At 44.0% G+C, this 26,609-nt stretch overlaps 1 protein-coding gene and 1 long non-coding RNA gene across 5 annotated transcripts in view; both read left to right on the top strand.

The window, feature by feature from the left end:
* Positions 1–26,529, top strand: part of LOC121688246 (NEDD4-like E3 ubiquitin-protein ligase WWP1) — a 28,156-nt gene extending 1,627 nt beyond the window's left edge. The window contains exons 2-25 of one of the 4 annotated variants that reach the window (XM_042067716.1): positions 1,768–1,831; positions 2,168–2,260; positions 2,634–2,772; positions 3,944–4,068; positions 4,567–4,704; positions 5,036–5,105; positions 9,265–9,410; positions 9,772–10,036; positions 13,082–13,177; positions 13,457–13,631; positions 14,311–14,365; positions 16,474–16,558; positions 16,671–16,799; positions 16,939–17,008; positions 19,843–19,914; positions 20,076–20,164; positions 21,864–22,023; positions 22,335–22,468; positions 22,628–22,768; positions 23,511–23,631; positions 23,726–23,830; positions 23,925–24,021; positions 24,375–24,447; positions 24,695–26,529. In XM_042067716.1, the coding sequence (XP_041923650.1) occupies positions 2,191–2,260; positions 2,634–2,772; positions 3,944–4,068; positions 4,567–4,704; positions 5,036–5,105; positions 9,265–9,410; positions 9,772–10,036; positions 13,082–13,177; positions 13,457–13,631; positions 14,311–14,365; positions 16,474–16,558; positions 16,671–16,799; positions 16,939–17,008; positions 19,843–19,914; positions 20,076–20,164; positions 21,864–22,023; positions 22,335–22,468; positions 22,628–22,768; positions 23,511–23,631; positions 23,726–23,830; positions 23,925–24,021; positions 24,375–24,447; positions 24,695–24,794 (2,655 nt within the window). In that variant the 5' untranslated portion in view covers positions 1,768–1,831; positions 2,168–2,190 and the 3' untranslated portion in view covers positions 24,795–26,529. Of the gene's footprint in view, positions 1–1,767; positions 1,832–2,167; positions 2,261–2,633; positions 2,773–2,800; positions 2,831–3,943; positions 4,069–4,566; positions 4,705–5,035; positions 5,106–9,264; positions 9,411–9,771; positions 10,037–13,081; positions 13,178–13,456; positions 13,632–14,310; positions 14,366–16,473; positions 16,559–16,670; positions 16,800–16,932; positions 17,009–19,842; positions 19,915–20,075; positions 20,165–21,863; positions 22,024–22,334; positions 22,469–22,627; positions 22,769–23,510; positions 23,632–23,725; positions 23,831–23,924; positions 24,022–24,374; positions 24,448–24,694 lie in introns of those variants that run through there. The other 3 variants (XM_042067714.1, XM_042067715.1, XM_042067717.1) reach the window with 3 other exon arrangements.
* LOC121688256 lies at positions 1–26,529 on the top strand. Its single transcript, XR_006024538.1, has 2 exons — positions 1–999; positions 25,231–26,529. It is a non-coding gene; the product is annotated as an uncharacterized LOC121688256 (long non-coding RNA).
* Positions 26,530–26,609: the final 80 nt, after the last annotated feature.

The following is a 26,609-nucleotide window of genomic DNA, read 5'->3' as shown; positions in this document are numbered from 1 at the left end:
GACAGTGTATTGGTACCAGTCTATGAAGTGGGCAGATTGAGAATGAGGAAATGACCCTCTCTGAATGATAATTTCCTCTCTCTCTCTCTCTCTCTCTCTCTCTCTCTCTCTCTCTCTCACACACACACACACACACACACACACACACAGAATATTGAACCCTTTCTGGCCAGAACAGACCACTTCACCAACTTTTGTCTGCGACTGCGATTGAGATGCCTTTCTTGTGGTTTGGTCGACTGCAGTAATCTTAGTGAGTGACCCGGAGGCTGTTGCCGTTCTTTCTCTGGAAATTTGGGCCCTTGGCCCGTGAGCATCAGGGCCATACAGAGTGCTGTTTTCTTGGCCACTGCTCCTGAAGACAGAGGCTTGTTTGAGCTGATGTGCTTGAGGCCGTAAGTGTGTTTGGAGCTGCATCATTGTGAAGGCCTCTGCTCCCTGAGTAACTGTGTCCTTGTTGTGCTGTTGTTGTGAGAGAGATATGAGGGTGAGATGGTGTACCTGCGGGGGATTAATAGTCCTGATGGGAGGTGCTGGGAGCATAGTGGTTAAGGAGCTGGGCCAGCATGTAGTAGCCTAGAAAGTTGGGGGTTCAATTCCCGGCTTCCACCGTTGTGCCCTTGAGCAAGGCAATTAACCCCAAGTTGCCCCGAGGCCATTGGCTCTTGTAATATATTTGACATAATGTAAATGACATTATAGAAGCGTCTGCTAAATGTAAACGTAATGTAGGGTTTCCTGAAGGGTTTGTTTTTAGGTGAATTAGTATGGGTGTCTCTGGGAGAATTGGGGGTCCTAGCAAGTCTGTAATAGACTAAATGTAGGCTTTCCTCTAGGGTTATAAGGTTATTAGATAAGAGATTATTGGAATGGTCACATGTAACTTGTCCTTAAGGGAAATATGACCCAGTCCTAATGTGGATGGGATTAGGTCTATACTAGAGGTTTGGGGTTTATGCTAGGCTTGGGAGAGAAGTGTGTGTGTGTGTGTGTGTGTGTGTGTGTGAGTGTGTGTGAGCCCTGTGAAGTGTGTGGCATGTAGATGGTTGGAGCAGTGCCACTGCTTAGCTGAAAGCTGAAACCCTGAGAAGATATTTACAGAGTGCAGAGCCGCACCGCAGCACAGCTCCAGAGAGCAGAGCACAGGGTTTTGTCACAGCACACATCAAGCTGAAGCCCGACCCCGGGTGTGACACGCAAAGCTCTCCAAAGACCCACTCAAGACGCAAAAGTGCATTATGGATGGATGATAGGCCTATTAGCAATTTAATTGTGCATACATATCAATTATGAATGTATTGTGTGTATATAGCAAAGTATATCATAGGCTGCAGTTTAGTATTATGGTCACAAAAAAGAGTAGGTAGTGTATTGTTGTATGCTGGGTTCTTATCAGACACTTTAAAGGCAAACTATGCAGGTTTTTTAGCTTAATATGCAGGTTTTTTAGCTTAATTTGCAGGTTTCTTAGCTTAATTTACCTTAACAGCTTCGGAGTCATTGGAATGGTTATATGACTTTTTTTCGGTTTGAATGGTGGCAGTCTCGCTTCCCCCTAGCGCCTGTGAGCGGAAAAAACACACTTGCAACTCTCTTTAAGTGGCCAATTCATTTAATAGAAGAGTCATTTTTGTTTCATCTTTGTACTGACATACTGATTAACAGGACATGCTTCATCCTATCAGAGAGTTATTGGTAAATTTGTGTGTGTTTCTCCAGCCATGCTGACATTATTGTGCTTTACCACTTCCTGTTGTGGTGTTACAGTGGTAACCATGGGACACGGAGTGGGCTGAATACCCTGATCTTCACACACACACACACACACAACGTAAGTAGCGCCAAGTCAGTGCGAGACTCTTTTGCAAGTACTATAAACACAACTTCTACCAATTCCCAAAAGACACTTCTAGAACAACCAACACTCCAAACATGTAAGCATGTAAACACTGACATTAAAATGTCTGCTCACAAGTTAATCAAGTTAGCATATAAATAGGAAATTAGCATGTCCTGCAGGACTTGCCTTTATTACTGGTTCATCATGTTGTTCATGCACATCAGCGAATCAGTGCTAAGACATAAAAAGATACCTTTGAACTGTGTGTGTCTTTGTGTATTTGCGTGCGTTTGTGTGCCTGTGTGCGTGCGTGTGTTTGTTTTCCAGGCCTCAACACCCCTGTGTATGCGATGGCCACAGCATTGGGTGACGAAGACTGTAGTAACGACCGTGGAGGCTCGTCTCAGCTGCAGGCCCAAGGTGAACGCCATGACTCTCTCTCACACACACACACACACACTTTTGAGCCTGTGTGAAAAAATGGGGAAAAAATGTGATGTGATAAGCTAATACCCTCTGTGGGGGAGTAGAGTCCTCGCTCTCTCGCTCTCTCACTCTCTCTCTCTCACACACACACACACACACACACACACACACACACACACACACACACACACACACACATTATGTTGTCCAGTGCTAGCTTTCACTCCCTTCTGGGTCCTCTGGGAGTTCCACATAAAATTTACAGTGATTGTAATGTGTGTGTGTGTGTGTGTGTGTGTGTGTGTGTGTGTGTGTGTGTGTGTGTGTGTGTGTGTGTGTGTGTGTGTGTGTGTGTTTTCTCTCCCAGTGGTCTGTGCCAAACTCAGGCGCAAGAAGAACTGGTTTGGGACAGCCGTCTATGTGGAGGTGACCGGGGAGGGGGAGTCCCGCAGGACCAGCAAGGCCCACAGCACACACAACCCTCGCTGGGAGGAGGCCCTGCTTCTGTAAGACACAGGAATACACACACACACACAACCCTCGCTGGGAGGAGGCCCTGCTTCTGATACATGCACACACATACACACACACGCACAGTCTGTATATGAAGACTATACTCCTATAACATAAATATACATTCTCTCACATCTGTGGAGAGATCATGCTGTTATTGTTACTTACTGACATATTGCTGGTAGCAGTTCTGGGGCCGTATTCACAAAGAATTTTAAGGCTAAAAGTAGCTCCAAAGTGGCGAATTTAGGAGCAACTCCTAAAAATAATGGGCGTGTTACTTAAAAGTAATTCATGAAGCATTTTAGACCTAAAAGTAGCACCTAAGTCTGGGACAGCTTAAAAGAAGTCGAGAGGACTCCTAACTCACTAAGACCTATTCACAAACAGCTTTTTGTGGCATTTCGCGTCGCGATGTTTTGAAATCCTATGCGGCTACAGGAGCTTCCAGTCGCGAGGGAATATTTTTGCATTGTAGGCATAACTAAGGGATGCAATAACGCCACCAACAACCAAAACTACTCATTCTCAACATGTAAATACATCTCATTGTGAATCAAATTAAAATGTTCTCCTCTTTGAAAACGTAGGCATAAGCATATGGTGACAGATTAATTTAATAATGTTGCAAAGATACTGCATCAATCCATATGTTTCATTAGGCTGCAACTACTAGGCTATTTGTTTCGCCGTACTCTTTCTCATTTAGGCTAGGCCTTTTTATTCAGTTATTCATCATCTTCTGTCATTCGCACTAGTGTAGCACACACATTCTCAGACCTGTCACTCATCATCGTAAGGGAGGTGTTTGGAATCATTCCTGCGTTACAATCATCAGCCAATCAAGGTGGCCACTTCAGTCAAGCTCGTGCATGAGTAATGACGTCATCCATAGCAACGAAGACTCACTATTAGTTTAGGAGTTGTCATTTTTCCTTACTAAGAGTAGGTCTGAAAGGCTTTGTGAATGACTTTTAATAGAAAACTCCTAGCTAAAGTCTTTTAGTGCGATTTAGGAGTACTCCTAGTGGTAAGATAAAAGGCCTTGTGAATACGGCCCCAAGAAAGTAACAGGCTTTACTTAGGCATCTTGCATACATTTATGCAGTGTGTAAGTGCAAGCATTTATACTGTGTGTGTGTGTGTGTGTGTGTTTTAATACAGGAATGTAACCCCACACACACATCTGGAGTTCAAGGTGTGGAGCCACCATGCCCTGAAGGCAGATGCCGTGCTGGGCAAGGCCAGCCTGGACCTACGGCACATGCTGGAGCAGAACAGCAGCAAATGTACGCCTCCTTTCCTACCCTTCCATCCTTCTCCTCTCCTCATCACCCCCTCTCCTCTCCCCTCTCTCCTCTCTCCTCTCTCCTCTCCCCTCTCTCCTCTCCCCCTCCCCTCTCTCCTCTCCCCTCTCTCCTCTCCCCCTCCCCTCTCCCCCCTCCCCTCTCCCCTCTCCGCTTGCTCCTCTCTCCTCTCCTGGTTGGGTCGGGGTGGGCTAAGGTGAGGTGTGGTAAGGGATGAAATATATCTGGTTGGCGTGATGAGAGGCTCTGGACTGCAGAGCTGGCACTAAGTGTCTGCAGAGAGGTCTAAACCGAAACCCTAGATAGATTGTGTGAATTGCTGCAAAGAGGTGTGTGCGTGTGTGTGTCCGTGTGTGGGGGGATGCTTAACAGAAAGAGCTGCAGATGAAGCACTTGGAGCTGTCTGTGGTGCTGACGTGTTTTACCATGTGTAATCTGTGTGTGTTTGTGTGTGTGTGTGTGTGTGTGCGTGCGTTTCAGTGGAACGTGTGAAGCAGGTGCTATCCCTGACGGTGGAGGGGAAGAGTGGCGTAGTCAGTGCGGGGGAGCTGACCGTGGTCCTGGACGGCCTTAGTGTTGACCAAGAGACGCTTCACAACAGTAGCACAAACACAACCAGTGAGTCCAACCAATGCCTGCATTAAAATGTGTTTTGTTTGATGAGCCCTGTATGTGTTTTTGTCTGTATGTAAGTGTGCTTTTCAGGTGTGTGTACGTGTACGTGCATGTGTAACAATGTTTAGTATATGTCTTAATAGAGTTTGTATGTGTTTTGTTTCATTCAGTATATAAAATAAATGAGTCTGTGTGTGTTTTGTTTCATTGAGTATATGTAAAGTGCGTGCGTGTGCGCGTGCTTGAGTCCTTGCCATGTGTTGGGTGCCTTGAGTTTGTGTTGGGTGGCCCTGTGCTCAGAGTTGTCTTTGTGTTTTTCATGTTTCTGTGGCAGAAATGCAGCAGAATGGAGATGCCATCCACGAGAACGGAGACGATGCCACATCAACGAGGGCTCCAAACAGGTGAGCCCCGTCCAGCGAGCGAACAAGTGAGCGGTGAGCACACTCTCGCTCTCTCACGTTGTTCACCTCTCTGCGGAGCTTACGAGGGGAATCAGCTGGTTCGGTAGAGCGGAAATGTTGCAGCTCGTTCACATTCTGATGGGGACTCGTCCGTTTTGTTCTCCTGGAGAGGTTTTGGGGACACCGCGAGTGCTTGCTGTTCAGTCACATAGAAAGTATGCCTGTGTGTTTTTTGGTCCAGTTCAACACAAGGCATCGGGCTCTTCCACCGCATGGCTCGGATAGGAGGTGGCCAACAGGTTGTAAGCACTGAGCATTGATCGTAGCCAGAAGTAGTATTTGCGCTATTGCTTGCTTCTGCGTAGCCACTTAGGGTTCATTAAGATGGAAACACCTGCAGTTTTAACTGATTCTGCTGGTGATATTTTGCTGTAGTGGCCTGCTACTTTAGGGGTTTTCAACTTATTGTGACCACCATTCTTACCAAGCAAGCTAACCGAGGGCCACTACTGTATAGACAATGATGTTTCCCTATGGTCAAACTAGGTCTGTGCAATTCAACAAATGAATTGATTAATTGTGATTATGACATGCATGCAACAATTATGAAAACAACATAATCGAAATATAATGATTATTTTGCTATATTCCGTTTCATAACAATGCTCTCCTTTGGTCTTGAGTTGTTGTGTGAATTCACTTTTTACATGTATTTTTTCCTATTTGATTATATTTAAAATACAAATGGATGATTGTTTAAAAATCACTGAGTAATCGTGTTTAATAATCGTGATCTCAATAATGAACAAAATGTCTTCATGGGCGGAGATATATCATGAGGGAAATAAGCGGTCATGGCTGAGGGTTACTGATTTGAATGTATGGTCGAACAACACAAGTCTCATTATGCGAATTTTTAACGGCAGTTTTTTATGACGTCATACAGGTGCTAAACCAAGCCGGAGTACTTGAGGGAGAACATGAGCCAGTCAGATGCAGCAGCAGGGAACAGTGCAAAACTAATTGCAACAGAATTTATTTTCACTTTTTTATATTTCAATTGGTGATCTAAACACCATAGTAAAAGTCCATGAAAATCCAGTTGGTGGAAATATGTTCAAATGAGAGTTGTTCTGTATTACCCTTCAGCAAACTGACAAAACTGTAATTAGAATGTTGTAGAATAAACATTCTAAAGAATATCTGACCCCATCTAACCCAACATGGAATTTTAGAATCTTTCATTGTTGAGGAACATTCTTTTATTTTCAAAATTTCTCAGGCTTATTTCAGACTGGTTTGTTGCACAATTGACCTGTCCTTAAGCGCCACCCTTAGAACGCTGATGAGCCAATGACAGTCCAGCCTCAATGGGACTCGGACAACTCCGTAGGAAACAACAGGGAGCAGGCATAAAATGACAAATTAAGGGTTATTTATGGAGTTTATTAACTCAAAAAACCCCGACGGATAACCATTGTCAAACGTTTTGCATGGGGGACGTGTAATTCTGATGGCTGGTACCCCGAGAGGCTAGAAAACGGGGTATATTTTCATCAGCAGTAGCCTACAGGACGTCTCTCGCGTTTGCAACAGCTCAAAGTAATGTAGGCTACTAAGCCAACAACGTGGGCACAGGTTCCCTGTTAAATCCCAAGATGAAAATGCTCATTAACCAACTACTATATTCTTACTACATCAAATATTAACGTAACCTAATAGCCTAGAAATCTAGACGCACCCTAGCGGCGGCAAATTAATTTGCTCAGCCTGTACGTCTAGTATCAAACCATAGGGATTTCTATTGGCTGACGCTGTGGACGTCATCCAATCACAGCGCTCTATTTTGTTAGAGTCTTAAGGCGGGCTTAACAGGATGACGACAGTCCTGCGACGGTGAACAACAAGGAAGGTGGCTATGACGAACGAAGAGCGGTTGTTTGAATTGGCGTTAGCGTCAACTTTGGAGGAGTTGGACTTGTGCTTTTCTTTGAAAGTTGAGCAACGCACTTAAGTCATTCCTTTCAAAGAAGGATGTATTTGCCGTTTTGCCGACCGGATACGGATATGGTCGTAGCGCTGGCCTATTGCATGCCTAGGCAGTTTGAAAGACAATTCTCTGCCCGCCCCTTGGATTAAGCGAGGTGAATGGCTCGATTCCAGACTATACATTTCAATGATATAGGATGGCCCGCCAGGCTAGTAACCTAACATATCTTAGTATCAATCTTCCATTAGCTAGCTAGCTAGCATTAACGTCAGTGGTTTTTGCAGGTGATTTGCACGGCTACTCGCCACAACTGCTTGTCACGTTGTATGTATTCTAAAGTTTTGAATACACCCCTCCATAGCATAATTAAGTCTCTTTTGATAGCTTCTGGAGGAAAGTAAATCCTCTTATCGATCAAAACGTCCTCAAAGCCTGCTTTCATATACTGTCAGCTGCCATTGTCCACAATGTATTTCTAATCAAGTCTGGTTTGTTTGTCCGAGTTTTCACACGGTAACAATGGGGGGCGGGGCTTAGCGACAGGTCAATTGGTACCTACTTTTACGTTTTGGCCCTTTGAATCAATGGAAATGGTTGTTAAGCCTTAAACCAGCAATAAAACCAGTGTGTTTTTGCATGCAAGTGTTCCACTTCCACAATGTTAACGCTGTACAAACATATGTATAACCTTGGTTCGCTAAAAAACATGAGACGTTAACCAATGGAAAGTCCATCTTTCTATGATGTCATTGATCTGATTCTGAACCAATCTCCAATCACCCGTCTAGGGGAATATTTTTCCACTATATAAGGCAGTGTCTGTGAAGTATTCTTCCTCTTTCTACCTTCTGAAGCGACCAGCCCACCAGATTCAGGAGTCAATGGGGCAGAAAGGGTTAACGTCTCATGTTCTCCTTCAGAGAACCGAGGTTATACTTGACCATACGTTCTCTTTCAGTCGAGTTCACTTGACGCTACACATATACCATAGCCCTCGTTGTGACTGGCCACATAATTCACCAAGAACCCAGCAAAGTGTATAGGGATTCACCTCTGGTACAGTAAGTCATTAGCGGAGTGAGTCTATCATGTACACATTCTGATTTCATAGCCAATAGCAGAGCGGTCCCCTACAGTGAATAAGTTAGCAATACAGCACAAGCAGAGCTGGCGAGTGTGAAGTGACAGAGAGAATTATTAGCAGGTTGAGCTTGTAACATCTGCAAATTGTAATGAAGCAAATGGCAGGTTGTCGTTCACATCCACTAAGGCAGTGAGTCAACAGTACAGCACCAGAGTTTGAGAGGTTGATGTGAGGTTGTATTGTGTGTGTAGGCATTGCAACCTACGCATTACTCACCTTGCACTGGATTATCTTCCTGAATCTCAATATTCGGATCACAACAACTCTAGGCAAATTACTAAATCAGCACCAGTGATTTTTAAAAAAAAATAAATAAAATTTATTTATGTATCTTATTTTTTTCTTACAGATTGCCTAGACTAAAGGAGACGTTAAGAAACATGTAGAAATGTACGGCCATTGTTTCATGGAAATCTTCTGAGCATTTATTTTTGAGGAACAGAGAGCGATAGAGTTTAATAGGTTTCATGGGGCGGTGATAGTGAAGTGGTTTTAAGGAGCTAGGTTAGCATACAGTAGCCTGAAAAGTTGTGGGTTCAATTCCACCATTGGGCCATTGAGCAAGGCCCTGAACCCCAAATTGCTCCGTGGACAATGGACAACTTTGGATTAAAAGTGTCTGCTAAATGAATAAATGTAAATGTAATACAATGTTATAAACCACTGGAGTGGGTCTTTCAATTTGCAGACTGTTAGGCTCAAAGATGTACACAGAGTCGTAGGAAATCACTCATTTACAACACACTCTGCCGGGGTGTCACCTCAGTGCAACAAAGCCAGAAACCAGGAAATTGTGAAATGTGCTAATTGTCTTTTTTTTTTACATCTTAAAGATTTGAACATAAGGGCGCCATGACCCTGTTTTGCTCAGAGCACTGGATTATTTTCCCTCAGTACCACCCCCACCACACACAGACCGGCACTCTTTTGATCCATCGGAGACACCGATCTTCATAGTTCCCTGACTCCCTGACCCGATTCTGTGACTCTGACGAATGGCGCTTTGGTTGTGCTTTCTCTTGCAGTGGGTGTGGCTCCAACGGCGTGGACAGCTCTGCCTGCAGTGACTCGAGTTCTGCCCCCATCGTTAACGGAGACACCGACTCCTCCCCTTCCCACCAGAACGCGCCCGTCCCCATGCAGACCGACAGCGACGCAGCCCCTCGGATAGGTGAGGTGCCTTCTAGTCATGTAGCCACTCGGACACTGACAGGTGAGGTGATCTTCTAGTCATGTAGCCCAGCAGACAGGTGAGGTAATCTTTTAGTCATTATAGCGGGCGCATCTGTCCACAGCGAGAATGACATTAAAGTACAGTGTTAAACACCACTCACAGGATCTGCCATAATAACATCATTTTCACTCTACAAGTCCTCCGTTGTAATGTCAGTTATAACAACAGTTATAGCTATTATCAATCAACTCAGCCAGCCACTCACCAATAACATTTTTCTCTCTCTCTCTCTCTCTCTCTCTCTCTCTCTCTCTCTCTCTCTCTCTCTCTCTCTCTCTCTCTCTCTCTCTCTTTGTAGTAAATGGTTCAGACAGTGCTGTGGCAGCATGCACAGAGGAGATGCCAGTTGCCGGTAGTTCAGACGAAGAGCGTGATGTGGCAGCTGCAGACCCCCCCGCCCCTCTTCCCTCCTCTTCCTCCTCCTCTTCCTCTCCTGCCCCGGAGGCAGCCCCTGCCGCTGCTGGTAGCTCTTCGTCCCCTTCTCCAGCCACTGGCTCCTCGCAAGCAGCCAAACCGCGCCAGCAGACCCCCAACGCCGTCACAACAGAGCCCCTTCCTCCAGGGTATACACACACACACACCTATACAGAACACACACACAATAAGTAGTGTTTTCAACAAATACATTTGATATTTTGCTTTACAAATCTGGCATGCTTGTAGACATATTATGAAAAAAGCAAAGCTTTGCAGTAGTACTGCCACGATTAGTTGACTTAGTCGACGTAATTGACCATGAAAATGAGTCGACGGCAATTTTTTAGTTGACAAGTCGTTTTACTATTGACCGCTGATTTATTTTTGGTCTCCCGTCTCAAACGGCTCATTGTAATGTTATTAACTCTTATGTTATTATGACCGCCGCGCAGCGAAGCGGCGGTCATATAGGTTTAGTCAGATTTATTTTATTTTTTTTCCTTTTTCGCATGTCCAAATTTCCGTCAAGGATTCCCGGTAGACGAAACTTGGTGGGCATGTAACCCCACATGGATAGCATGGAACCATTGTTTTTCGTTTTGATCTGTAGCCCCCCCGCTGGACTGGACCCCCCGAAAGGAGGGTAGGGCAGACACAGTTTTCTGTGAATATCTCGAGAACCGTAGGGTTTAGGAGGACCATTTTTTTGTATGTTGATCTCAAGGGGCCATGTCAACCCATTCCATAACCACTCGTTTCATGTATAGCGCCACCTAGTTAAAAATTAAAAAGCAAAAAATTAGGTGTTTTCATCACAATATCTCTGGCTGACATGGTCAAAACTGCACGAAATTGAAAGTGTAGTATCATTATGACACCTTCCGAATGCATGCCAAGTTTTGTGAACTTTCGTTCATGGGGGGCCTTACAATAAAATGATTTATGTGTACATTTAGTGACCGTACACCAACAAGGATTCCTGGGACACTGAAAGACCGGGGTACACTAAACTTGGTGGGCATGTAACCCCACATGGATAGCATGGAACCATCGTTTTTCGTTTTGATCTGTAGCCCACCCGCTGGACTGGACCCCCCGAAAGGAGGGTAGGGCAGACACAGTTTTCTGTGAATATCTTGAGAACCGTAGGGCCTAGGATGACCAATTTTTTCTGTATGTTTGCCTCCAAGGGTCATGTTAACCCATTCCATGTGCACACATGTGCATAAACAGATACACACGCACACACATACATTAACAGTAATCATACATACATATGTACGCATGCATGCACATGCACAAACCTACGCAGACAAGCACGCACGCACACACACACACACACACACACACACACACACACACACACCCACACACATAAACATAAACGTGTGCACGCACACATGCACACAATTCAAGAATTTCTCAGAATTATGAACAGGCAAGATGGGGGTGGGGTTGTATAAAATGAATTTTACATGTGAAATCTATGAACTAATCATGTTTTGGTACTTGTTGTCTAGCAGATACCAGTGATAATTGAGTGTGGATAATGCAATTTAGTGAGACAGTTAGAATCATATAGGCCTTTCAGCGTGATTTATTTTTGTGGCAAAAATGTGCTGGACTGGGCGGCGGTCATATTTTGTACCGCTCTGCGGTACATCTAGTTAACTCTTGAGAAGTACAATGACTGTCTTTGGATGATAAACAGGCTACTTAGACTTTGGCAGTAGGCTAATGTTTTAAACCCTGTCATGCACACAAGTGTAAACACGAGCAGCATAGCTGCGTCCCTGCCTGCTTTCAGTGCAATTCATTTTTAGGCAGAGCTAAGCGCGGGGAGCTAAGCGTAGTAGGCTAGTCTAAACTCTGACTAATATGGTATTGTGGAAATGCAGTAAATGAAGTGAAGAGAGTGTCTCACGTTGACAACGCAAAGGCGTGTCGTGACAACATGACATGGTGCCGCCTGTGATATCAACAATAAAGGAGCACACACACATGCAACCCAAAACTGCTTGAGTAGCCTGTCCACAGAGGGGAGGGGCGTGTGGATTGTGGGGCTTAATGAAGCAGCGTGAATCAGCGCACAGTATGAGTTAAAATTGTATGTATTTCCAAAAACCCTTATTTCTTAACGGAATGTGGCAAAATAATTGTTTTTTTCTCGTTTATACTATTTTTGTGATTGTTTGGAGCCAAAATTGAGATTGAAATTTGATTAATTGCACAGCCTTAATACATTGACGTGTCGTGCGGAACGCATCTCATATTGTAGTATAGCTCACAACATAGAACACACTTACCACAAGCATAGTTAAAGGGACACCAGGCAAGCCTGATGCCTTTTCTCTATGAAACTCCCCCTCGCTCGGTCTGAAGCTCTTTTCCTTTTCTTTGCATCTTCCGTCAAGGGTGTTCGCTGCTTCTTCGCCGGCTCTGCCATTATACACACGTTTGCAACAATCGCTAGCGTTTCGTTTGCCTGCCTCTGTGCTGTAAACTGATCCTGCTTCGGTCGGCGAGTACGATACACTGAACTTGCAAGCGGGATATTCTTCCTACAGGCAGTAGGGGCGGGCGAGAGAGTCTTCATTCGCCCTGTAATGAGTCATTTAACCATATACCGACTTACAAAGATGAGTAATTAACACGAAAACGTTGCCTGGTGTCCCTTTAAGTAAGGAATACATGTACAGTACAACACAGTATGGTGAATTATGTCCATAGTGTCCACTACAGTGTACTATAGCCTAATGGAAATACAGATGCTTACGCTTATATTGTTAATACATAATGTTTTTGAATAGTTTACTTAATGAGTGTCTAACAAAAGTAGGCTCATATATATTTGATGTTTTGGCCCTTCAGTTGAGTTCATAATAAAATGGACACAACGAAATAACAAACACTTGATTTTTTTATTTTTTTATTAGTTGTTTAGATTAGTCGACTAATCGAAAAATTAGTCAAAAGATTAGTCCAAAAACATTAGTGGCAGCACTACTTTGCAGTACTCTAGTGCATCTTGAGTCTTGACCTGCCTGTTATGACCTGCTGCATTGCAGGCAGAGTGCAATAAGCTGGCCATGTCTGACTGCACATGAATATTCAGAGCGAGTTTCATCCTCTTCATCCTTTCATTCTCTCTCTCTCTGTCTCTCTGTCTCTGTCTCTCTCTCTCGCATCAGGTGGGAGCAGAGGAAGGATCCTCACGGAAGGACGTACTACGTCGACCACAACACGCGCACCACCACATGGGAAAGACCGCAGCCGCTTCCGCCAGGGTGAGTCTTCAGTCCTGCCCAGCCATACTCTGCTGCTGGCTTGTGGCTCGTGTGTGTCTGCCCAGCCATATTCTGCTGTTTGTTGTATGTTTTGCTGTGTGTGTGTGTGTGTGTGTGTGTGTGTGTGTTGGGAGATGCATTAATGCAGCACTAACATGTCCTAGTCGAACTGTTGGTTTGATTGACATTTTTTTAATTCTGTAAGTCGCTTTGGATAAAAGGGTAAGCTAAATGACCATGTAAATATAAACGTTTTTGATGACTGGACTGTGTGTGCAGCTGGGAGAGGCGTGTGGATGACCGCGGCAGGATCTACTACGTAGACCACAATACGCGCACCACCACCTGGCAGAGGCCCACTATGGAGTCTGTGCGCAACTTCGAGCAGTGGCAGTCGCAGCGTAGCCAACTGCAGGGAGCCATGCACCAGATCAACCAGAGATACCTCTACTCCGTAAGAAACAATCACATCACAGCACCACATGAGCGCAGCCAGTCAGAGCGGAGCACACAACCTTTTGACTGATTCATCTGATGTCTCTGATCTCTCTCATATCTCTCATGTCTCTCATATCTCTCATGTCTCTCATATCTCTCATATCTCTCATGTCTCTCATGTCTCTCATATCTCTCATATCTCTTTTTTTTATCTCTCTTATGTCTATCATATCTCTTTCATGTTTCATGTCTCATGTCTCTCAAGGTCTCTCATGTCTCTCATGTCTCTCATATCTCTCTCATGGTCAGTCAAAAACATGGCCCAGTCCAGAGGAGGGAGTATTCTGATCATGTTAAACATTTTAAGAGGGTTAATAGAGTGAAAGGAGTCATTAAGGTCTTTGGGAAGTGATGGGGACAGTTCAGGGGTCATCTGTTCTTCCCCTGTTCCTGGTCACTCATTAAGGCCTGTATGGGCTCTTGCCTTGATACTTCAAGTGCAGCTACTTGATGTGTTTGTGGCTGATTGGTTTGCAGGTAAGTAATAAGATAATCTTGTCACTTGTGATTAGTTCAGGAGAGTAATGGTTCTAGATGACGTGAGCAATAAAGTGTCAGGAAAGTGAAGGGCATATCTTTTGGTTTGTAACTTTGAAATACTAATGGAGCTGTGTGTTGCTGTTATTCGTTACCAGGCCTCTATGATGTCTGTGGAGAATGACCCGCTAGGTCCTCTACCTCCTGGATGGGGTAAGCAACCCTCGTCTTCTGCTTGACTTACAGTCTCTGTCTCTCTATCTCTCTCATTCTCTCACTCTCTGTCATTTTCAATTCAATTCAAGTGAGCTTTATTAGCATGACAAATAATTTGCATTGCCAAAGCAGAACATTTAAACATACATTTACATGTTTCTCTTGTATGTTGTATCTCTGTGCATTCTCTGTACTCGCTACATATCTACATTTACATGTTTCTCTCTGTTGTATCTCTTTCTCTTTCTCTCTCTGTCTCTCTGTTTATCACTCTTCATCTTCATCTCTGTTTGGACTTCTGGTCCATTATTTTGTCTCTTGAGGGTCATTCTGTATTGAATCAGATTAGGTTGTTGCTGCACCATCTTAGATTTTGTTGAAACCTTGGCTGTATCATATTTTTTTAGCCCTTGATATTTATTTAGTTTTACAGAATCAATGTTCGGGCATTAATATTTTTAAAAGTATTATTCGTAGACAGCCCAGATTTTGTAGGACAGAAGACAAACATGTTCTCAGTATGCCTCAACCATTAAGTGTCTGTATGGTGTAGCCACTTGTTTTCTATAAGGTCTTAGATTTGGGACAAGTAGTGCAAACAGAGTGGCAAAACATGATAAACAAGGAACTTGTAACTGTTTTGTATCAATCCTTATTTTGTTCTTTAAATACAACAATTTCAAGTTATTAATGTTGTGCCAATATTTTTTAGTTCTCCACATACATTGAGCCTGACAATATTATGGTTATGGCTATAGTTATGGTATTGAGCCTGACAATATTAAGGTTATGGCTATAGTTATGGTATTGAGCCTGACAATATTATGGTTATGGCTATAGTTATGGTATTGAGCCTGACAACATTATGGTTATGGCTATAGTTATGGTATTGAGCCAGACAGTATTATGGTTATGGTATTTCACAGACACTTTCGTCACTTGCAACTTGCAGTATATGAAGTTGAACACTAAAAATAGTTTCAAATAAAGTTGCAAAGCTTACTTTAAGCATGATAGTAATAGTTATAATAACAGAAATATCAATACAAATATCAAATATTAACTAGTATGAAGGCAATAAGGATCAAGGAATAATATTAAGGATGAAACATGACAAGGTTGCAAATGAGAATGAAACATTTTGAAAGTGTAAAAAATATGAAAAATCAAGGGTAAAAAAATGTTACAGGTCTTAGTTTTGTGACCTAAACATACTGTATGTAGACCAACTTTGAGCAAAAGGTGAGATGGTGCACCAACCATTTTCCTGGATTCTGTCTGATTTTACAGGGAATGACCCTTGAGGTGAATATGTATGTAACATTGAGGTGAATATGTGTGTAACCTGTGCCATTTTGAGGTTCTGCATGTCTGCTGTGAAGATTGATTTGCCTAAAAAATCTGGGATGTGTTGTGTTTGTCTGGGAGGTGTTGATGCCTTGCGTATGTGTAATAGAATGGTCTATACATATGGCCCTTACCTTATGTGGGCTATATGTTTCAGGGTTCCCACGGGTCCTTGAAATCCTTGAACGTTTGTGAATCTGAAAAAAAAAAAAAGTCTTTGAAAGTTTTTGAAAACAGACATAAATAAATGGAGGTCCTTGAATTTCTTTTTGAGGAAAAAAATCCATACAATTCTGTCCGCTTATTAACATGTTTCCATTATTTCGCCACCAATATCCTATGCGTATGCCTGATTTACGTTGGTTAGAACTACACAACCAGCGTAATTTCTGCGTGTTTCACACGTGTAGTGTTTGTTGCCCAAATATTTAATTTAACATATTGATGAATAAACCAACAGGTTCATGGTAACGAGTTTAACTTGTCTACTCTGTCTACTATCTGACCAAAAATAAAAGAAAACTGCAACAAGGTATCCTTGGTCTGTTGAGGTAACATGATTTAACCATGCCTGCGCTTGAAATTTATTGACACATTAGGTCCTTGAATTTGAGGATATTGGGCCTGGAAAGTCCTTAAAGGTCCTTGAATTTGATCTATCTTAACCAAGGTGTGGGAACCCTGATGTTTTTATACTTCAGTACCTCTCCCAGTCTTCAGGTACTAATGATTGTGTGTCTGTGTCTGTGTGTTTGTAGAGCGGCGTGTGGACTCCAATGACCGTGTGTACTTTGTCAACCACAACACAAAGACCACCCAGTGGGAGGATCCTCGCACACAAGGGTGAGCGTCATCCTCATCAGGCATCTGGGTCGCCTACAGATCCCCAGTTTAACATAGGATCACTTTTTAAATATTTTCTCTCTCTCTCTCTCTCTCTCTTTTTCTCTCTCAGGCTGCAGAATGAGGAGCCCCTGCCGGAGGGCTGGGAGATCAGATACACACGCGAGGGCGTCCGCTACTTTGTGGATCACAACACGAGGACCACAACATTCAGTGATCCACGCACTGGCAAATCATCAGTGTACGTTTGTTTGTTTGTTTTGTATGCTACTTGGTTTACCCATCTCTGGTGTTCACATCTGTGTGTGTGTGTGAGAGAGAGAGAGAGAGTGAAGGAAAGAATGAGTCAAACCTAATGTCAGTTTTTCTTGCAGGAGCAGTAAAGGTCCTCAGATTGCCTATGAGCGTAGTTTCAGATGGAAGCTCGCTCACTTCCGCTACCTATGCCAGGTAAGACTTGCACACCTAGCTCCGCCCCTTCTCTCGCTGTCTGAGCCCCTTGGAGAGGACTCCCCTTTTGCCTGGCTACCTGTAAACAGAACACTGCTTTTGCCCAGAGCCATATAAAGGTAGAGTTGCGACAATGGGTGTTCAAAATTCGTTAAGGTCACGTGGTTCATGTAAACTTCAAAAAGTTCCCGGAAGTGATTGACAATGGATTAGAATGCATTAAATAAGCTACTGTTCAATGAGAGACAGAGCCACAATTTTGGGTAATTGACAGACAATACATGCATTGATATACAATATTTATAACACAGTGTAATTATTGTGTAAACTGTGTAGTTATCCTACCATTACAACAATATTAAATTAAATTCCAGACCGTAGCCTGCTAAATATCGGAAGGTGACCTTTTTTTCTCCCTTTTACGTATGTGTCACTTAATATTAATTTCTGTACAAAACCAAGACGGGAGATTCTTTAGAAAACGCACCCACCCCATAAGTGTAGCCTAGTCCTATCTAAATTATCGTTATAAAAAATGACCTAGTACGTGACTCGAGCTGTAAACCGTGTTTTTGAGACTGCGTGTAGCCTACAAAAGCGCATGGAGATTTTAATTTTGCAACGAGAAACTGTAACACAGCTAGTCTAAGTCTAACATTAACTTGTTTGAGTTTTCTCCCCAACGTTTTCTCTGGTAGTTCTTCACTGATCTGCTGTGAAGATTGATTTGCCTAAAAAATCTGGGATGTGTTGTGTTTGTCTGGGAGGTGTTGATGCCTTGCGTATGTGTAATAGAATGGTCTATACATATGGCCCTTACCTTATGTGGGCTATATGTTTCAGGGCGAACTACCTTAAGTAGCTGGCGTCTCGGGAGAATAAAAAAAAAGTTTAAAAGTTTTCTAACATCTCTCCAGTGTAATGGTGGGCATGTTAAGTTAACCGTAGTATTACCTACACAGTAACCCCATGGTAATGCGATGCGAGTGATCATAATAACATATAAAACGTGATAGTCCTTGATAAATAACCAGGCTATGAACTCATAAACAACAGCATTTTGTCACCGTTTGTCATTCACCGTGCTGTGAATACAGCATTAAGATGCTAGGCTAAAGAGCTTGAGATTCAGAGAACCTGCATGGTTGTGCTCATCCTGTCAGAAAATAGCAATTTGATCAGTGATCATGCATCATATCAGCGCAAGCTTGGTTTGAAACTGGTTTCTGGGGATGGGGTTTACACGATCCTTCACTGGGCTAGTGCCTGCTGTGTTAATATGACCGTTCTAATGCTAACAGCTGCAGCTCCCTCAAATCTATAGGTTCTCATGCATATTATATTAGGCTAGCTTTTGCCAATGAAAATGAATGCAACATAAAATAAAACAATAGGCTACTGCTCCTAACTGAAGAAACGTTTACGTTACTGTAAGGAAATTATTATTATCATTGTATAACCATTTGTGTAAGCAGAAATATTGTTGTGCTGAGTTCTAAGAACAGAGAGTACAAGTTAAGTGTGCACCCAGACAAGCACCCTGTCTGTGTGTGTGTGTGGGTGAGATAAGAGTATGTCACAATGAAGTGCATCGGTACAATAAAAGACACAGCTTTTGGGCTGCAGAGTCAGAGACTGATGGTGTGAGGAATTCTTCCTTACATTAGCAGGCTCTCCTCTTGGTACCAGAGTTTGTGGGCAAAGCCATACTACGTGTTGTGGTTCTTGTATCTATATGTTGGGGTTAAATTCCCTGACAGTTACCAACAATGTTAACAACAAACTCAGCTTCACTGCTGCAAACAAAGTTGGCTATATAACTTCGCCATATAACGAACCAGCTAGCCTTGTGATAACAAAATCTTTACCTTTTGTTTAGTCCACTGAAAGTTATCCACATATCAAACGATTAAATACACAGTTATGGAGGAATTGTTTTTGCTGCCTTTAAGCCACTTAAATCCATAGCCTAGATGAGCATTGCGCATACGTTACAACTTGACGTGATGGTGAAGCTAAATGCCCAAGAAACGTCACGTCATAAAAGTTGTAAAAACTTAATGACGGCTTGTTCGTGGTGGTGTAGTGCTGCCTTATTGAAATGGGATAGGCAAGGGTTATCTTATATTCGGCTATTACGTGTGGCACATTTATTGGGCTTTTAGCGTCTTTTAATTTATTTGATGAGGAACTGATAAAGACTGAGCAGCAGAAAAGTCATAGTCGATACATAAATCGTTTATTATTATAATTAGGCTATTGATAGCCTACTATTACTTTACTACTATTACTGTTATTATTATTATTATTCGGATGAGGCAAAGGAATGTAAATCTGAGTCTGAAATGTTGGCTACAAACATACTGCTGTAACTGCACTGCTGCTATTATTAATTGTTAACTTCAAACTATTTGAGGCTTCCATTAGCTGCCATTGTTGGAAAAAAATGGAACATTAGTGTCAATGGAGTTGTCACAACTCTACCTTTATATGGCTCTGCTTTTGCCCGACTACCTGTAAACAGAACACTGCTTTTGCCTGACTACCTGTAAACAGAACACTGCTTTTGCCTGACTACCTGTAAATAGAACACTGCTTTTGCCCGACTACCTGTAAACAGAACACTGCTTTTGCCTGACTACCTGTAAATAGAACACTGCTTTTGCCCGACTACCTGTAAACAGAACACTGCTTTTGCCTGACTACCTGTAAATAGAACACTGCTTTTGCCCGACTACCTGTAAACAGAACACTGCTTTTGCCTGACTACCTGTAAATAGAACACTGCTTTTGCCTGACTACCTGTAAATAGAACACTGTGCTTTTGTCTGCAGTCGAATGCGCTACCCAGCCATGTGAAGATCACAGTCTCAAGACAGACACTGTTTGAAGACTCCTTCCAACAGGTGAGTTGTCCAAAATCATACAAACACACACACACACACACACACACACACACACACACGAGGGGTGTAATTCTCAAGTTTAATTATGATTTGATACGATAACAATTCTTTAAGCCAACAATTTTTTGACTTGATTTCAAAATGTGTGTGTGTGTGTGCAGATCATGGCTTTGAAGCCCTATGACCTGAGGCGGAGACTATATGTGATCTTCAGAGGAGAAGAGGGACTGGACTATGGTGGCCTTGCAAGGTCAGTGCTTTCACACTCACCCAAATCCACCACCCTGGGTTTGTGCCATCTCTAATATCCGTCTTATGAGGGCTATGGAGAGCTCCATATGTCAACGCTCTGACCCACATTAAAACACACCTTGCACTGTATGCCAATACCTACTCTTGCCTGACGCACACATTACCAATGACATGTTAGGCAGGGATCACACTGGAAATAACGAAGCAGCAGCGGCAAGCGTAACACAACGCTCAGACCATAATAAGTTCTATCTCGTTCCTAAGTAACACAAACGGTTTGCCTAAACTGACAATTGAATACGCTCGCTTTGCGCTTTGGAACCGTGTTCAACGCTCAGCTTGTTCAACGCTAGCGCTTCCACCGTTCCGCTGCCAAACCATAGAGAACAATAGGAAACCTGCTGCTTGCCGCTGGTCAGTGTGTTCCTTGCCTTAGCGTCCTGGCTGCCAACACAAGTGACTTTGCTATACCAAGATTGTACAAGAACAGTTGAGTGAGTGAAGGAAGTCCTGCTGAGAGAGACTGCACTGAGACAAAGATTGTTAAGGCGGAGCAAGATACTTTGTCGTAGTTCATGTCTATGGGCGCGAAATGGGGATCGAATCCTGTCTGCATAAAGAGGCGTGTCGATGACGTATTGACGAGCGTACGTTGCAACCGGCCAACAGCAGCTGCATAAATAACCGGCGCACACCTGATATAAGGTTGATTTTCTCCAGACTGGAATGCTCAAAAATGCTAAAAATGTACCTGAAATGTTCAGAAGGGTTTGAGGATCATGAAAACGTGCCCGAAATTCACATTCCTAACTCTATAGAACCAAGACCTTAGCATATGTGGTGAAATTCTGAGCTATGCCCATAGACTTCAATGGAGCAGTCGCTGCCTCTGCTCTGCATAAAGGGGGATTTTGACCCCCCCTCGTGCGATCCGGGTTCCCGGAAGTGGCTCCTGATGAAACATCTTGCTCCGCCTTAACAATCTTTGACTGAGACACTGTGTCGGTCCTTTCCTTTTCCTCCCTCCTGTTTGTCTCAAAATCATTTTTTCAAATGCAAATGTTTTTTTTTATCGGTTTAAGAAATGGCCACTTGCATTGCAAAAGCATTACATTTATTAGATTGGATAAGACACTACACCTAATACAGATACAAAATATATTGACTGAGACAAGAAGATCAGAAGCCGTGGTCTACTGGTTAGCGCTTCGGACTTGTAACCGGAGGATTGCCGGTTTGAACCCCGACCAGTAGGCACGGCTGAAGTGCCCTTGAGCAAGGCACCTAACCCCTCACTGCTCCCCGAGCGCCGCTGTTGTTGCAGGCAGCTCACTGCGCCGGGATTAGTGTGTGCTTCACCTCACTGTGTGTTCACTGTGTGCTGAGTGTGTTTCACTAATGTACGGACACGGATTTCCCTCATAGGATCAAAAGAGTATATAAATACTTATATATACTTATAGAACACATGCATAAAACATGCATGTACACTGAAGTAACCAGATTTGTGGTCAACAGTACAGTGTTTGACAGTGGTACTGTAATTACGTTAATGTTTTGTTAAACTGTTTATTGAGAATTTCTTTATTTTAAACAGTATGGTGACCATCTGCGTTTGTGTGTGTGTCTGTGTGTGTACAGTATGTGAATTGACATGTCCGTGTTGCTTGTTGTCGCTGTCTGTCTGTCTGTTGCAGGGAGTGGTTTTTCCTGTTGTCTCACGAGGTGCTGAACCCCATGTACTGTCTGTTTGAGTATGCGGGGAAGAGTAACTACTGTCTGCAGATCAACCCGGCCTCCACCATCAACCCCGACCACCTGGCCTACTTCTGCTTCATTGGCCGCTTCATCGCCATGGTGAGGGGGCACAATCTCAACTAGAACAGGGAGACACACACACACACACACACACACACACACACACACACCAGTCCTAATCTGGCCTCCTGTAAGTGCATCCTGCAGACAACACAGACATATTACACAGACAACCTGATTATTGACAAAATTATATTAAATTGATAGCCTGAGACATTGCAGTCAAAGATTATATTTGTAGTTTAGTTAAACTCACAGCCTTTTCCAAAATGGGCTACTGACCACACGTGCCCCCATGTGGCCTCTCTGTCTGTTCTTCTCTGACTCTGTCTGTCTGTGCCCATCTGTAGGCCTTGTTCCATGGCAAGTTCATCGATACAGGCTTCTCCTTGCCTTTCTATAAGCGCATGCTCAATAAGAAGCTCATCCTCAAAGACCTGGAGTCCATCGACCCAGAGTTCTACAACTCTCTCATCTGGATCAGGTACACACACACACACTCTGTATTTGATTTGCCTATTTATAGTTTGTGTCTGTGTATTTGTAAGTGTGCATTGAGTAGAGCAAGACAGAACAGAACGTGTCTACTCCACATAATAATGTTGTGTGTGTGTGTGTGTGTGTGTGTGTGTGTGTGTGTCAGGGATAACAATATAGAAGAGTGTGGCTTGGAGATGTACTTCTCAGTGGACATGGAGATCTTGGGCAAGATCACGTCTCATGACTTGAAGCCCGACGGTGCCAATGTTCTGGTGACTGAGGAGAACAAAGAGGAGTACATTGGGTAAGTACAGACAGTACATTGGGTAGGTACAGACAGTAGGTAGGTACAGACAGTACATTGGGTAGGTACAGACAGTAGGTAGGTACAGACAGTACATTGTGTAGGTACAGACAGTAGATTGGGTAGCAGGTACTGACAGTACATTGGGTAGGTACAGACGGTACATTGGGTAGGTACAGACGGTAGATTGGGTAGTAGGTACTGACAGTACATTGTATAGGTACAGACAGTAGGTAGGTACAGACAGTGCATTGGGTAGGTACAGACAGTAGATTGGGTAGGTACAGACAGTAGATTGGGTAGAGTACAGACATTGGGTAGGTACAGACAGTAGATTGGGTAGGTACAGACATTGGATAGGTACAGACAGTACAGTGGATAGGTACAGACATTGGGTCGGTGCAGACAGTAGATTGGGTAGGTACAGACAGTACATTGGGTCGGTACAGACAGTAGATTGGGTAGTAGGTACAGACGGTGCATTGGGTAGGGTACAGACAGTAGATTGGGTACGTACAGACGGTAGATTGGGTAGCTACAGATGGTAGATTGGGTAGCTACAGACAGTACATTGGGTAGGTACAGACAGTACATTGGGCTCTCAGCTCTCAGAAGTGTTAGCATAGCAGCTCATTGCTTGGCAACTCCATGTGAAATATTGATGGGAACCTGCAACCTCTGTGTTGTACAGTTGCTTTAGTGTGTGTGTGTGTGTGTGTGTGTGTGTGTATGTGATTTCTAGGTTGATGGCGGAGTGGCGTTTCTCTCGAGGGGTGGAGGGCCAGACTAAAGCCTTCCTGGACGGTTTCAATGAAGTGGTGCCCTTACAGTGGCTGCAGTACTTTGATGAGAAGGAGCTGGAGGTGACTGGCTCACACACAAATACAAAAACACAATATATGTACACACAAGTACATTCAAACACCTACAAGACTAAAGCGTGTGTGTGTGTGTTAGGTGATGCTCTGCGGGATGCAAGAGGTTGACCTGCAGGACTGGCAGAGGAACACCGTATATCGCCACTACACACGGAACAGCAAACAGATCATGTGGTTTTGGCAGGTATGCAGATACTCAGATGAAAATGTGTGTGTGCGTGCGTGTGCCCATGCAGTGGTCATTCCTGTGTCTAACTTGCTCTTTTGCGTGTCCACAGTTTGTGAAGGAGGTGGACAATGAGGTGCGTCTCCGACTGATGCAGTTTGTGACGGGGACGTGCAGGCTGCCACTAGGGGGTTTCGCTGAGCTCATGGGTAACCCAGCATCCTCCCCCTCCCCTCCCCTCCTCTCCTCTCCCTCTTCCTCTGTCTTACCTTTGCCTCCTCCCGTCATGGTGATGTTGGTGATGGTGATGACCTCTGATGTTCGCCTACAAAAATGCCCCGAAGCTGCCATGTTTGACCATATAAGGAGGTCTGAATCTCCTCATATGGTCAAAGATGGATGGTACCCGGATCTCCTTATATGGGCAAAGATGGTACCCAGATCCCCTTATATGGGCAAAGATGGCAGCTTTGGGGCTTGTTATTGGGGGACCTTCAGAGGTCAAATTGCCATGTGTACTGTATCTCTGATCTGTTTCTCCTTCTTTCCTCTACCCTTGCAGGCAGCAATGGTCCGCAGAAGTTCTGCATAGAGAAGGTTGGGAAGGACACCTGGCTTCCTCGCAGTCACACCTGGTCAGTATGGTGCCCCTAGAACTTGACCTTGACCTTATTGTCCTTTTTTTTGGCCCTCTTTCATAACCTTGTAGTTTATGATATTGACACAATGACAGAAAAATGACACAAATGTAGCTAAGCCTTAAGAAATGTCAGGCTCTGCTGGGGTGAAGTTGAAAGCTGACACATGTGAGTTTGTTTGTTTGCTGTAAACATTAGACTTGTCTGTGATGTGACTTGTTTGTTTTTTCTTTCTTCCCATCAGTTTCAACAGGCTGGACCTGCCTCCCTACAAGAGCTACGAGCAGTTAAAGGAGAAGCTGCTCTTCGCCATCGAGGAGACGGAGGGCTTCGGCCAGGAGTAACCCCCCCCACCCGTGCCCCCCCCCGGCGGCCCTTCTTCCCCACCCCACTCACCAAAAGGAAGAGAATTGCACAGATATTTACCAATGTACATAAGCTATTCTCACATTTCAAACCAAAATCTTAATGGGCAACCTCATGTTAGTGATTTTTAGCTCTTCTTCTCCTCCCCTGTGTCTGGCTGTGATTATGCAAGCAAACGCTCCCGCGCTTCTCCTGAAAAGACTCTGCCTGGCCGAACGGGTGTGTGAGCGAGACAGTGTGTGTGTGTGTGTGTGTGTGTGTGTGTGTGTGTGTGTGTGTGTGTGTATATGAGAGAGAAAGTAGTGAAACTCATTGCTTAGCTCTAGTTTTATAGAGCTACTGAGACCGTATGACTGACAGCTGATCTTGTTGCTGCTGCCACCCCCTCCAAACAGTATTCAACACCGCACTGAGGGGTGTGTGTGTGTATTCATGTGTGTGAAAAGGGAGCTGTACAAAGGTGAGTGTACAGCTCTGCGGTGGCCTTACTAAGTTTTATGTGTGTGTGGGGGTGAAGTGTGTGTTCTCTGTGTCTGGGTGTGTGTTTGTGCTGTGGCCATGTTTTTGTGTGTGTGTGTCTGTGTGTGTGTGTGTGTTGTCATCTCCTTGTCCCTGCTTTGGCTGTGTGTGTTAATTTGTGAGGACGACATCCTGTCCACTGTGGTCAGGATACTAACTATAAGCACTGTCTCTAATGCAACTATACACACAGACAGCATCTCTAATGCAAGAATAGATACACACACACACCAAAGAAGACCAGTAACCAATTTGTCACAACACCATTGGATACTGGTGGGGACGTTCGCTGTGTGCTATGGCTTTGAGGTCATGATCTACGGACCTCTGGACATTGTCTTGCCGGTCTCATTCGATGCTATCGTGTAGCAACACACACACACACACACACATTCTCTCTCTCTTGCCTGCAAACCCACACCAGAGCAGTAATGTGCCTGTTTCCACGCCAACGCACCGCTTCACCGTGTCCATTTCCTCCTCAACGCAGAAGGACTCTGTTCTAGGTTTTTTTCCCCTTGTTTTGATTTTTCTGCTGTCTGGTCTAAAATGTGAACTCTCTCCCCGGCGGTGGCTCCACAAGGACAGCCCAACACCCCCATGCCCCACCGGACGCTCTGCCTCTGATCATGCCTCCTCTGATGAGTGCTCCTGGTAGCCACCTTGCCCCAGACTCTCTCTCTCACACACACACACACACTCACTCACACTTGTGGCTCACAAAAGCAACAAATAACGAGATTCTCGCTTCTCCCTGAAAACAAAAACAATAACAAATGATTGTATGAGGAGCAGAGCAGATCTCGCCCATCAAGTGAAGCTGCCTGGTCAGGCCATTGACCCCCTTGACACAAACACACACACACTCTTGCGTGCTCAGAAACCCAGTGTAACATATCAGCTGTAGATAGACACTGTACAGACTGACCCTTGCTGGAGATGTGTATAAAGTATTCATTTTTAATCTGCTTTACCCATTTTAATGGATTAATTAATTGACTGACTGACTGATTAATTGATTGATCGGTTGAATGAATGGAGACACACAAAAAAAAAAAAAAAATCTGTGGGGGGTGTGCGCTGTGCTCAGGATTCACCAAAACCCTGTTGGCTGTCGATCTGTTGGGAGTGATTTTTCTCTTGGTTGGATCTGCCTGTGGAAGACATGTACTTAATAAATGTGTCCGACCAGCAGTTCTCCGCCTTTGCTTGTGTGGAGCATGGTGTTGGGGCGGTGGTAGTGGTAGCCAGAAAAGTTGTGGTTTCAGCCGGGT

This window comes from Alosa sapidissima, chromosome 17, assembly GCF_018492685.1.
Source record: "Alosa sapidissima isolate fAloSap1 chromosome 17, fAloSap1.pri, whole genome shotgun sequence".
Lineage (NCBI taxonomy): Eukaryota > Metazoa > Chordata > Actinopteri > Clupeiformes > Clupeidae > Alosa > Alosa sapidissima.
This window is presented reverse-complemented; position numbering and strand designations above follow the sequence as displayed.